The following is a 13,743-nucleotide window of genomic DNA, read 5'->3' on the forward strand; positions in this document are numbered from 1 at the left end:
CAACTTTCGATTTAGCCAGAAGAAACAGATAAGAGTCTTGAAGTCACTGGGATTTTTCTTCCATAGGGCACACTTCAGTGGCTGTCTACATCCCTCTGGAAGAGGTGTCATCTCTTCACTCTGACTATTCCAACAAAAGGCTTCCGACATCACCTTGCTCAAGAGGAATTCCCTCATGCATCTTGCCCAAGTTCACCTGGGGAAGGGAGCAGAGGTCACAGAGGGCAGAGTCAAAGAAGCATGTCCGCTCCATGATGGAGGTGGAATGGGGTGAGCTCTGGGCGGTTAAGACATGGGCCTGTGAATGTCAAATGACTATCCACAGCAGAAGGCCACCTTCTTTTTTCTTTTTCCCCCCACCCCTCACCCAGCAGTTGCTATTTAAGTCTCTGCCCAGCCAGAAGTAAGTGCTGCTGAGCATGGTAGCAACAACCTTTCTACCACCCAAGGCTGAGCGCGCTTTGTGACTGAGCCCGGAGGGGTTCTCTGTGTAAGGAACACACCAGTAGATAATCTCAAAAGCACAATACAGAACAGAAAGGAGCTTTCAAAATGATTTATACATTCCAGAAGGATAAAAACCCTGTGGGAGAGTGAGAACACTGAAATGTGCTCATGCATCAAAATCTTAGTCATGAAGCCAATATTCCTTCCAGAGGGGGTAGAAAAGAAAAATAACCTGAAAGGGGGAGCACGATCGGAGGACAAAAAGGAAATGCCATTCAGAGAGGGATGAAATTATTATAGAAACCATAGACACTTGAAAATATTTCAATCTTTACAAGCAATCTTTGTGCCTAGATGCAGAATCCAAGTCTCAAAGAAATTAAGATTTAAAAGATGGATTGGCCTTCATAATAAATTCTGTGTGCAGAGGAATTCTGCAGTTAAAGAGGTAATGGTAGTGACTTGTTACTAGAGATACTCTCCTCTGCTCCCCTCCCTTTTTTTTCCCTTCCTGTCTTCTTTAAGCAAAATATATCTAAGGATCTAGAGACTGAGGAGAAGACTTCATAAGAAACTGATGATTACCTGAACTATTTAAATAAAGAAAAGAAGGATGACTTTTCTTTAGTACATAGTTTTCTCAGACCAAAAGTGTCCACCCATCTCCTGTGTATAGTGAATCTGCGTTCTTTTCTACTTTACCACAAACCAACACAACTTTTACAAACATACAAAAGCTTGCTACAGTGCTAGGAAATCCGATTGTCATTTTGTTTTGCAACGATAAATAACCGTATCTTGGTGTCTTTCAGGGCTAAGTCTTAATAGTTTCTAGACCAGCCTTATTCAATGATAAGGTCATTTACATTGCATGAGACTCTGACTGAGGTAGAAGGTTCACATAACATTGCGCCATTTTCTCTCCTGGCTTTGCTTTTAGAGGAGTTGCCTACTTTACAAATGAACAGTTCTATTGCCTTGCTCTTGGCTCTTGGGTTAATTTTACAAGACACTTACTGTGTATTCTGTGGGTCTACATGGAGCCAAAGTCCAGACATGAGCCATGGATCTTTTTACGAGTGGATCACACAAGGGGTCATGACCAAATGTTAGTTTTACCTAGTCTCTGGTACATTTGCTTTCAGAGAAAAAATTAACTCAACTCAGTTGAAGACATGTTGAATGTCACTTGGCATTTTTTTTCATGTTTCTTTGAAGCTTGTTAGTATTTTGTTCTAAGTTCATTATCACTGAAAACGCACCTGTGTGAAGAACACATATGATGTTCCTCTGTAAGACTAGAGAGGGCTGGGAAGTTGGCTCAGTGGTAGAGCGCTTGCCTTGCATGCCTGAGGCCCTGGGTTCGATTCCTCAGCACCACATAAGCAAAAAGAAAAAAGCCGGAAGTGGCGCTGTGGCTCAAAGTGGTAGAGTGCTAGCCTTGAGCTGAAGAGCTGAGGGACAGCGCCCAGGCCCAGAGTTCAGGCCCCACGACTGGACCCAAAACCCCCCCCAAAAAAAAAAGATTAGAGAGAGCTGACCTTATTTCTCCTACTAGGTTGGAATATTCATGGATTTGTTTAGGTTAAGATTAAGTTTGGGGACAGGCACTGAAAATGTTGCATGGAGGTTTCTTTTATTTGGTGGAATTCTATCAAGAAATCAAGGCAAGTGACTTAACATATTAAGGAATGATCCTCATTATCATTATAGTTAACAATTACTGATCATTTACACCATAACACACAAGGTCTCTTTTCATCCTCACATCTAACCTTCACAAGAATCTCATGCAGTTACCTTGAGAAATTCTGTAGTCACTGGAGCTCTGTTAAGTGCACAGCTAAGTGCTCTGCTAAGTTCCTTAGCTGTTGTTTCTCTCTAGACACAGCTGCATGACTGTGGCCTCAGTGCAGTGTGACAGTAACATTAGATTTACTTGGCTTTAGGATCATGTGGATGCATATACTGATCCTTAAGCCTGTACCAGTTCTCTGACTATATGGTGGTACCTCTTGGCATCCCCTATTTTGAATTTAGGGAAGAATGGCTATAGACAGAAAAAAATATAATAGAAAATTCTGGAATATAAATGGAGGTTTGTTTGTAAGCTAATCAACTATTAAGTCCTGTCAAGGTAATAATTAAAGTTGACTAAGTTCACAGTTCCTTTTTTCTTCTCCTCTTTGAATGGTCTTGGAGATGGCTCTTCTAGACAACAAAAAGACCCATAAATACCTAAAATGTCTTCACCTTGCTTTTCAATATGACAACATATTGAGATGAAAAAGCTTAAAAATTTTTTTTTATTCCAGCTCAAGTTTGAGCCAGGGCATATTCCAAGTCAAAAAGACATTATTAACTTTATCATTTTAACCTCAGGCTCCCCTTTACCCCAGAGTCTCTTAGATGAAACCTCAGATACTAATGGGGAGGCGAGGCTGCTCCTCCAGAAAAATCTCTTAGGATGGCTAAATCTTTATCCTTACGGATGGTAATCTAGCCCTGAAACCAAATGGCAAAATACTTTTACCTACTTTTTTTTACCTGTAGCTACACAAACAAGAATCAGATCCTTTTTTGTTCAAGACAGCAGCTCAAAAATTGCTTATTATAAGAGATGATTGTTGTGTTGTTCACTGCACTTTTTTGTGTTCCCTGAGTTTTACAGCTCCAGTGGCACGTGTGGAGAAGGTGACAATTATCAAGGCAATTATGGCATCAGGGCATCGTTTTCTGAAGTGGTTGTGACTTCCAAGTCCTTCCATTTTCCTTATGAAATCTGAGTCACTCAAGTAGTTTCCTTTCTTACTGCTGCTTTTTTTTTCTTGCTTCCTTCTTTGTGTGTGTGTGAGCCACTGTACCTGAAAAAAAATATTTGAAGCTAGTTGATACAAATTCCATCATTATTCTGAAGGAAGTGAATAGCAAATTTCCTTTCTTCAATTTAGTAATGAGCCGTTGATATTATATATTAGATAATGTAAATAGCATATACAGATCAACACATAAGAAGAGAGGGTGGGTTAAGAACCAACTCAATGGTCCTTGTAACCCTTGATCAGAATAAGATGTGGCAGAATATGCCTGACATGAAAGGTTGGTCTTTCAACTTCTTTCTCCTCAAGATTAAGGAGGAGATTCCTATGGAAATAGTTAGAAAGCTTGTAATAGGTTTCTTGCTATTGGGAGACTCAGAGAACTTGAGAAAGCTACAGCCATTGAAGATATCAACCTGAGATAGAAAAAAAAAAAACACCTAATGGTGTGAGAGGTAGATTACAACACAGGCTGATCATTGTTAGGAGAAATCCATGGTTAGATGACAGAGAGTTATTAGAATATAAACTCCCCAAAGGCAAACAGCACAATTATTTCACCTGATATAACATTTTCAGTGCCTGGCATGGAGCCTGGAGTAGGATAGTAACTCCATAAGTAGTCAGCAAATAGATAGCACTGTTCCAGTGGATTGACTTCATTTCTGAAATTAGTTTTAGGTTCCTTGGGAGAGAAGATGGTTAAACTAAAACATCTTCCTACTGGGTACTTAGTATTAGGTGTTCTCAGCCAAGTGTCTCAGGAGGCTGAGATCTGAAGATTGCAGTTCAAAGCTAGCCGGCAGGAAAGTCTGTAAGACACTTATCTCCAATACACTACTTGGAAAAAGTTGGAAGTGGCACTATGGCTCAAGTGACAGAGCATTAGCTTTGAGCAAAAGAATTTCAGGGATAGTGCTCAGGCCCAGAGATCAAATCCCAGGACCAGCAAAAATCCCCCAAATGCACAAACAACAAACAAACAAAAACAAAAACAAACCCCCAAAACAAAAACTAGGTGTTCACATATTCTTGGTAAAGACAACTGTTGTACAAGAAGAGACAGATTTTTGTAATGTTTACAGTACAAATGTATGAAAAGATGATTGATATGAAGAAATTGCAAAGCAAACTTTAACTCATGAGATGGTGACTGGTAACTAGTAATATTCCAGATGGCTAAAATTCCTGTTGAATAACCTTGATATTCTGAGTAGAAAAATTTCCCACATACTACTGAATCCCCTCTGTCTCAGTTCTATCACCTCCTTATAGAATTCCAATCTTCTGTCTTACTTTCTTGGTTTAGGGCCTTCCCATTTTAGATGAACAGTTCCAGGAATTTGAAGTAAACCCCTTAGACATTGGTTTGAGCCTGTTCTGGCTGCCATCTTTTAAGATTTTCCTGGGCTTCATACTGTTATCTGGAGGCAAGGTGTGTGAACTTTTGCTCACATGGAGCCCAGATGACCTCTGAAGAACTTGCTTCTTTGAGAAGGTAACTCGTTTTGAGACTATGCCAGGAGCTCTGCTCTGTACTTCTTATAATAATCAAAATAACTACAGCCAAAGCAACATGTAGCAAGATTTTGCAGTGTTACAATTAGCATGCAACTTGCTGTTCTGAGTTGTATCTGAAAAATGAACATGGAGAGGTGAAGGACCAGGTTACAGAGGGCAAAGTGACCTTAAGAGATTTACATGATATCTTCTGAGAAGCCAGAACCCATGGAAGTAGTTTAAACACAGGATTTCAGGGTGTTATACATTCTTGATGATGTCTGGACAGCATCATAAAAACCAAACATTGTACAGTATCACAGGTTTTCTGAAGCATAAAGTATGTTTTTCCTCATGTAAAATGATCTCAGTTTCTTATACATTTTAAGTTTTTTTATTTTTTAATATATTTTTTATTTTAAGATTTTTTTATTGTGAAAATACCGTTCAGGGGGGTTACAATTACATGAGCAAGATAATGAGTACATTTCTTATCAAGCATCATTGCCTCCTCCTTTGTTACCCCTTCCCATCCCTTCAGCACCAAAGTTGTAAAGTTCATTTTTCGACATAATGTCTTGTACATCTCATTGTTGCAATGGGTCCACCTGTATCCCTATTTAAACAATTTGTTTTTTACCTTCCCCTCCACAAATTATACCAACATCAAATACAATGAAAACAGGGGTTATACCGTGGGGGAAGGACATACAAAGCAACAAAGAGATCATCTTATAACTGTGTTAGAAACAATAACAAGCAAGAAAAAAACATTTGAGTCCTTATCTTGGGGTTCCTTTCACCTAACATCGACTCACCTGACCATTTCTACTTGCTTCAAACATATACTAATTATTGCAAATAAGGGAAAACATGGGACCTATGTTTCTTTGGGCCTGGCTTACCTCACTTAACATAATTTTTTTCCAAGTCTTTCCATTTCCTAACAAATGGGGCAATGTCATTCTTTCTGATGGAGGCATAGAATTCCATTGTGTATATATACCACATTTTCTTGATCCATTCATCTACTGAGAGGCATCTGGGTTGGTTCCATATCTTAGCTATGGTAAATAATGCTGCAGTAAACACAGTTGTGCTGGTAGCTTTAGTATGGTCTTGTTTGTGATCATTTGGGTAAATGCCCAAAAGTGGGATTGCTGGGTCAGAGGGGAGCTCTATGTGGAGTCTTTTGAGGAACCTCCATACTGCTTTCCAAAGTGGTTGAACAAGTTTACGCTCTCACCAGTAGGAACCAGTAAGGTTCCCTTCTGTCCACATCCCCTCCAGCATCTGTTGTTCTTAGAGTTCTTGATTATTACCATTCTAAGTGCGGTGAGGCGGTTGTTTTGATTTGCATTTCTTTTATGGCTAAGGAGGTTGAGCAATTCTTCATGTGTCTATTGGCCATCCTTCTTTCTTCTTCAGAGAAGTTTTTCATTAAGTCTTCAGCCTGCTTATTTACTGGGCAGTTGTTTCTTTGAGGATTTGTTGTTGGGGATTTAATTTTTTGAGTTCCAAGTATATTTTAGATATGAGACCCTTGTCCATTGTATGGTTAGTGAAGATCTCCTAATCTGTGGGCTTTCTATTGATCTTGCTAGCTATATCCTTTGCCATGCAGAAGATTCCTATTCTTCTAGCTTTCTTCCCTCACCTCACTATTTGCTGCCAAGTTCTTAGCTATTGCTTACTTATCTCATTCTAGTTTGTCTCCCTGGAGCAACCCCAGAATTCTTTTTGATTGATGGGTTTCTGGAAAAACAAATAGAAACATTTCTATTGCAATTCTACATCTATTCTGAATTGTTATTAAAGTGATTATTAGTAGCATATCAGTGCTGTCAATGCTCCACTCACTGAATACTCTGGCTTTGTGATAATCTTTACTTAGTTACTGAAAATGTTTCCTTCCCATATAAATTGAAATATCAACTGCTAGAAAAGTCAATCTAAGATAAAGTGTTTGGGATTATGATTGCACCAAATAAATGAGATGGAAAAACACAGTATGTTTTTTTATTAGGCAGATATATAGCTAAGAGACTCAACCAGGAAAGAATTATCAATATAGGATTTAGTATTCGGTGGCTCTGAGAAAAAAGTCTCTGAGATGTTGGTTACTTCATTGTCCAGACATTTTGTTGATGCAAGAGCTCAGTTCCACACTAGGGGCTTGATGATGACATATCCATTCACTTCATAGTGTAGAGCCTTCCAGTTTAGAATATTAGGATAGGTAGGATTGGTAGTACTACCCTGATATTCAAACAGGATCTCCTCTGGAGATAGCACGGAGTCCCACATGTCCAAATCCCCAATCTCTCCCACAAAAGACTGGCTCTTATCAAATTCCCCTCCAAAAGAATCCTGTTCCTGTCCCAGGACAATGCTGCCACGAGGTTCTATAGTGTACCCCTGCCTCAGACCCTTCTTTACCAATGGCTTCCCATTGATCCAAAATTCAACAATGCCAGTGGAGGACTCCCAGCTGGCACAGAGATGCACAGGTGAAAGGAGTGTTTCCATCACTTTAAATGTGACTTTCCTTCCTCCAATGTGTAGACTGTAATCTCCAGTTCTTTCTTTATAGATTAGTAGTTCGTTATCCTTGCCCTCAACATTGTAGGAGAAGAGGCTGTAGGCTCGGGAAAGGTCACTATAGGCTCGCAAACACAAGGTAAAGTTCTGCAAAGGTTTCTCCTGCTGTGAGATTATCTTCACATGATCACTTGAAGACTCTGTAGGGAACACAAACACCTTCCCACCGAGGTCTGTAAGAATAAAAATAAATAAATACAATAAGTAAGTAAATAAATTAGTAAAAATGTGACTTTCACCATAAATCAGGTAAAAATATTTGATTCATTTTTGTTCTTCATTTCATAGCTCCTTGACCATCCCTTGATCTCCCTACCTGTCTGAGTAAAGGCTTCAGAAAGAAGGCTGGTGAAGACAAAGATCAAAAGCATCTGCATATCCATCTTCTTGGGCTGGGACTGTGACAACCAAGACAGTGACTAGGGTGGCTGACAGGAACTAAAATGCATCCTGTAAAAGCCCAGGCAAACTCAGGCTTTATATGCATGTTGGGTGAGGATGGGGGATGAGGATACCAAGAAAGTGTGAATGATTTTCCAGGTCCTCCTTCTGGTTCCAGCAATCACAGCTGCTGGTGGAAAATGAATGGCCAGGCCTTGGACTGGGAAATCAATGACAGTTATTCATTAGGTACAAGTGACTGCCAGAGCTCCACTCCTGTTGCTGGGAAAAGGCTGGTTGCAGAATTTCAGGACTTTGGATGGGCTTGAGCAATCCCTCTACCTGAGGAATCTATGTTCTGCCAGGAGCTTTTGAGCTACACGGAGGGTCTCCCTGAGCTTAAGTCTCTGTGGACTCTGAGAATAAGGCTTTTTCTTCCTTTTACTAGTTTTATGATAAGCATTTCAGTCTGTAGGCTTTTCTGACATTCTACATCCTGTTGAAGACTGAAAAGTTCTTTTACCTTTGACTGACTCAATGTTAAGTAACAGGTCCAGGTGTTTGCTAAGGGGAAAATCATAGCTGGAATGTAAAAGTTTCAGTTTTCGAGAATCTTACTATTCATCTGCTTTTTTTTGCTCATATTCTTTTATGTATCGCTGTGCCTGCTTATTTTCCCATTCCTCATCATGACTACTTTTTTTTTCTGGTGACATACTCCTCATTCTCAATTTTCTCTCTTCTTCTTTTGCCAATGACCCTATCAATACATTAATAAATATATTAAATAAAAAGACATTACATTTGGTGTTGGCAGTTCAGTGGTGATTGACCTTCCCATAGTCCCAGTGACTTTCATTTCTGTTCTCTTTACTACTACTTAAAAAATAAACCCACCCTTGTTTAACCACCACCTCAAACTTTTATGCATCTAAGATATTGAACTGAAGTTTTCCTTTCTGTCAATATTATTTTCCTTGTCTCTCACCTCTAAATCCTATGGAATCTTCATGGTCATTTTGCCTAGCCTCTGACTAATTTTCCCCTCTCTCAATTCACTCTGACCTTCTGATCAGCCTTTTCAATGACATACTAACTACTATCAATAATTAACTTTCTCTATTATTGCTCAAATGATCTTTCAGATCTTGGTCCCTGAATAGTCTCTATTCTCTATTTTTTTTAAAAACTAAGATGTATGCCAGACCTATTGCCCAAAATGGTGAGTGGTATAGTTACATTTATATACATATGGTTCCATGAAGTAATTATAGATCCTTCTGTGTGGAAGCCAATGCCATCTCTAATCTTGCTCAAGTTGGCTTTTATCTCTTAATCAAATCCTATTTTCAGTCAAGCACATAAAATAGTTGTTGGGCATAGATGTCAGATTTTCCTGAGTTTGTTATTTCTATTCATTTACCCCCTATGATATTGATTTTTTCTCTCTTACCCATCTCTGTTTGTTGAACTCTTGTTTGTATTAGCTACCTTTAGCATAGTGGTGACCAAAATACCTGAGAGAACCACTTAAAGTGGGTAAAGTTTGTTTTGCTCATAGCTTCAGATGGTTTATAGCTTTTGGTTGCCTGGCCTGGAGTGCTTGGGCAGAACATCATGACAACAGTGTGTGAAGAAGGAGTTAGTCTACTTCATGGTGAACAGGAAGCAGAGAGGAGCCACGAAGAACCTGGGGCAGAATACCTATAAGCACCTGTCACCAGTGGCCTTCCTTCAGCTAGGTCCCACTTCCCTCCTAAAGTTTCTAAACCCACCCAAACTAATGCCACCAGCTGAGGATTAACCAGGACTCTATGGGGACATTTGATTTTCATATCATTACCCTGTTCTTCAAAACTAATCTCAGAAGTACTTCATAAGACTTTTCTGATGCCTTAAAATGAGAGAGAATTAGAGCCCCCCCCTTAGGTAGATGGGGATAAAAATGGCAGAAATAACACGTGACAGATAACATATGACCCATCATGACACTACTTCTTCCCATAATCCCCTAGGTTCCTGCTCAAAATGCTTCTTTTTTAAATATATTTTTATTGTGAAGATACTATACAGAAGGATTACAACAGGAGTAAAGTAATGAGTACATTTCCTATCGAGCATTGTTACCCCTCCTTTGTTTTTCCCCTTCCCAATATTCCCTGGGTTCCCATTCAACCAATAAAAAGAGCCAGGGAAGTACACAAGCTAACAATCAACCAGCACAAAGCCTGGGTGAGGAAATATGGGAGGAGCCCTCATACTATAATAACTACCCTCCAAGAAGAATCCATTGGACTTCCTCTCTATGGAGAGTCTGTTTCACTGTCTTCCTTTTTCTTTCAAATAAGTTTGTTCTGTATGGTTTAAACATTTTCCTTTTAATTCTGTAGTTGGAGGAAAAATAGACCTGTGACTCTGCACAGCATCACTAACTGAACATTATTTTTGTCTTCTATGGACTGGACTCCTCATAGAGTTAAGATCAGAGACTTTGGAGTAGATTTCCAATGTTTGTATTTGCTAGTGATTTAGTGATTAACTATCACGCAAGACACTAAAGCCTTCTAAACTTTAAATTCTTTCCCTCAGAACAAAACTATTTGCCTCATAGTGTTTCAAGGATGATAAATGAGGTAGTATAAAATGCAAAAGGTAGAATGTTGTCTAGATTGCATTTATTATTGTTGTCATTTCAAAGAATTTTATGGCTTTTACCATTGTTTGCCTCATACTAAAGATATTAGCATATTTATCTCTCATTCCCTCTAGATCAGAGATGGTTGTGGGGTATTGTTTATATTTGGGCCACTCATTTTATATACCACACTTTTGCATATGAAAGGAGCCTAGTGTATATTTATGGAATCAAAGGATTTAAGTGCATTCAGAGGATTCAATAGTTTGGTAAAGAAACATGGTATAGTAACAGAGTAGGTGAGCAGGCAATGCTGTTCAGAGAAGCTTGGAGGTTACCTTTATTGAGAACCCAGGGAATATGCAATTCCCAGTCCCAGATGTTAATTAATGAGTGCCATAAAATTCAGAAAATAGGGTTCACCAGCTGCCTCTAGTTTTCATCATAAATTAACAAATTATCATTCTGTCAACAAAAAGTGCTTTATTTAGAGATGAATGTGGAAGATCTCTTTTTCTGTAATGGGAATGGGTGAGTACAGCTAAATTCTGGGGGGATACAGGACATGGGAGAAGCTGGAAGTAAGGGGCTTAATACTGCTGTTGGACACAAGTGCCGGGGTATATAGAGTTAGGCTTGATAATGTTGTGTTTAATCTGTGTGAGAAAACAGTTTTGGCTGAAAAGTAGGTTTCCTAGAAGACTGGGCAAAAGGAAATATGAGTGAATCCTGATTTTGTTGGTTTGTTTTCTTTTCTGGAATATGTTTCTCAGGCTTTCATTCTAAGACAACAGCTTGCATTTCTGTGTTGTCAAAGTAGAAATCAAGGTTTCTTTCTGTCATCCAAAGGACAACTCCCATGTTAGGATACGGAAAAATGCGTCATGGGTCTTCTGAACTTAATGGAGCTCTCTAGGTGAACCAGTCTCTGCTATTGCCTGGAGGCTGTCAGTGGTTCTTCCTGTCTGCGTGGCTTCTGAGGAGTTGAATGTAAGGGAGAAAAAGATGACAGTGTGTTGAGGAGGAAGCAGGGCCACCCGTGTCCCTAAAAAGAGGTGTTCTGGTTTAATCAGTTGGCATGTAATAGAATTTTCTCCCTGAGCAGAAGGGCAAGAAAGCATTGATAGAGACAAAATGGGGTCTGACTCACACTAGCAAAAGGGCAGCAGCATAAGATGTAAGTGAAGTTTACCCAAAGGACTAAATAACACTTTAAAGTTACTTCCAATATCCTAAGTGTTTGTGAAAGAGAAAATATCACAGAAACTATTTCAAAAAGAGAAGAATCTAGAGTAGAATATGGGATAGTAGTAAAGATTTTAATACTAAGAATAAATTACTTTGTATTTTCTCATTTGTAAGGATATATAAGAACATTATAATTATCACTCTGATATGTGGATGCATAAAATCATAGGAATACAATCTCATATTGAGAGTGTTGTATAGAAAAGGAAAAGGAGGGAAGAGGTTGAGAATTAAAATAAAATAGAAGTATATAGAATGTGACACCACATTAGATTTGATTCCAAAATTGTAGTGCAGTTTATTTTGCTATAGCCAAATGGTCCAGACTGGGTAATTTATAAAGAATGAAGGTTTATTTAGATTATCATACTTGAAGGATGCCAGGAGCATAATGCTAGCATGAAGTATTCATAATTTACATGCTAAGGACCTGCTACATCAAAAGGACAACACAGTGGAGAGACAGAGAAACTATGCCAGAGAGTGAGAACCTGCCTTTACAACAAAGCCATTCTTAAGGTAAGCTAGTAATTCATGAATGACTACCATTTCCCCAAAGAAGTCCCACCTCTGAAATACCACTGACATATGACCTTGGGAATTAAGTTTCTAAAACATGACGTTTAGGGGGACACACTCAAATTGTAGATGAAATGAGTTAGGGAAATATGTTATTACTGCTGTGGATAAGATGATAAAAAGCAAGCTCATGTGGAGGGGATGAAGGGTAGGTGGTTAAGTGCAGGTCCCAAAGCACTAAATTTGAAACGATCAATAACATACACATAAAAAAGGCCAATGGAGATTTTGAAATATTTGACTGCCCCTTGGGATTGGAAAGATAGAGTTGAGAGAGGTGGACCTATTGTGGTGATGAAACAATGGATTATTAATTTCAGTGGAAGAGAGAAAGGGGAAAAGGTCAGGGAACCAGATGCTGACTTGGGGGGTCATTTGCATTCATGGGGCTGGTTGCAAGAGAAGAGTTGGGAGTGCCATGGAAAGGAAATCAGCTGCAGTTTTCCAGGAAGCTGTGTCCAGGGGTATTAAATGCACTAGAGAGATCTAAATAGAAAGGATGCTGTATTTGGCAATAAAATTTTCATTGGTGACCTTTGGAGGAGAAATTTTCATAAGCAGAATTCAAGTTTGAGGGAATGATGGAAGGAGAAAGAAGGGGAGTGTTTGTTCATCAGGTTCAGTAACGCTGACCAGGAAGCACAGCAAAGAAGCTAGATTCTTTGTAGGAGACTGAGAGTCCAATTGGTATTTCTCACACAGATTATACATTGTCTCTTTTTGACAGAGTGGTTATTTTGTCTCTATTTATCACACAGTTCTGTCCAACAGTGGAGAAAAATCAGTATCTACCTGAGATTATGACTGACCTTTCTACCATAGTAGCTGTTTCAGTCTCTAAATGGCAGGCTTCCGGCTGCTGGGCTCCAGGCTGTCAGCCTTGGACTTCTTTCCAATTCTGGCATCTTCACAAATTGGCCTTTCACATCCCAGGCTCTATGGGCACACTTGAAAGAGGTGAGTACATCACCAGGCCTCTGCCCTTAGGAATAGATGAATATCATTATTGCAAGGGCGGGTTTGTTATAAAAGTGAATCTAGTCCTTTCTTAACTCTCTTGAGTACCATCTTGCCAGGTGATGCCTTCAGCCATATTATACTACGGCAAGAAGGCCCTCTCCAGATGCTACCATTTCTGGAACTTTCTAGTCTGGAGAACTGTGTGACAAGGAACCTGCTGGTATTTGTAAATTGCCCAGCCTTTGGTATTCTGTTACAGCAGCACAAAGTGCCCTCAAACCAGAGAAAGTACTGGAAAGTGGGGCTGTTGTTGTAATATATACCAGAAAACTCAGAAGCAGCTTTGTAACTGGATGCCAGAGGATGTTTGGGAAATTTGGAGTACTCTCGTAGGAAAAGTCTAGCTATAACACATCCATGTTCACTGCTGCACTACTCACCATAGCCAAGTTATGGAAACAGCCCAGATGCCTTTCAATGGACAAATGCATCAAAAAAACCCCAATATATCACTTATACATACACTGAAAGTAATTCACATCAGGTTCAGAGAGAAAAGGACATAGGGACATT

At 39.3% G+C, this 13,743-nt stretch overlaps 1 protein-coding gene across 1 annotated transcript; it reads right to left on the reverse strand.

The window, feature by feature from the left end:
• Nucleotides 1-6,923: 6,923 nt before the first annotated feature.
• On the reverse strand, nucleotides 6,924-7,764 carry Apcs (amyloid P component, serum). Its single transcript, XM_013030583.1, has 2 exons — nucleotides 7,684-7,764; nucleotides 6,924-7,540 (listed from the first exon to the last, which is right to left on the reverse strand). Exons 1-2 carry the CDS (start codon nucleotides 7,748-7,750, stop codon nucleotides 6,924-6,926), a joined length of 684 nt encoding a protein of 227 aa, XP_012886037.1. The 5' UTR covers nucleotides 7,751-7,764.
• Between the last annotated feature and the right edge of the window lie 5,979 nt (nucleotides 7,765-13,743).

The sequence above is a fragment of the Dipodomys ordii genome, unplaced genomic scaffold, assembly GCF_000151885.1.
Source record: "Dipodomys ordii isolate 6190 unplaced genomic scaffold, Dord_2.0 Scaffold131, whole genome shotgun sequence".
Taxonomy (NCBI): Eukaryota; Metazoa; Chordata; class Mammalia; order Rodentia; family Heteromyidae; genus Dipodomys; species Dipodomys ordii.

Bases quoted from the DNA above. Each gene is read 5' to 3' on its own strand.
- Apcs (XM_013030583.1), bottom strand. From the start codon at position 7,750: ATGGATATGCAGATGCTTTTGATCTTTGTCTTCACCAGCCTTCTTTCT. The intron at 7,541-7,683 runs GTAGGGAGATCA...TTATTCTTACAG, and splicing joins TGAAGCCTTTACTCAGACAG to ACCTCGGTGGGAAGGTGTTT.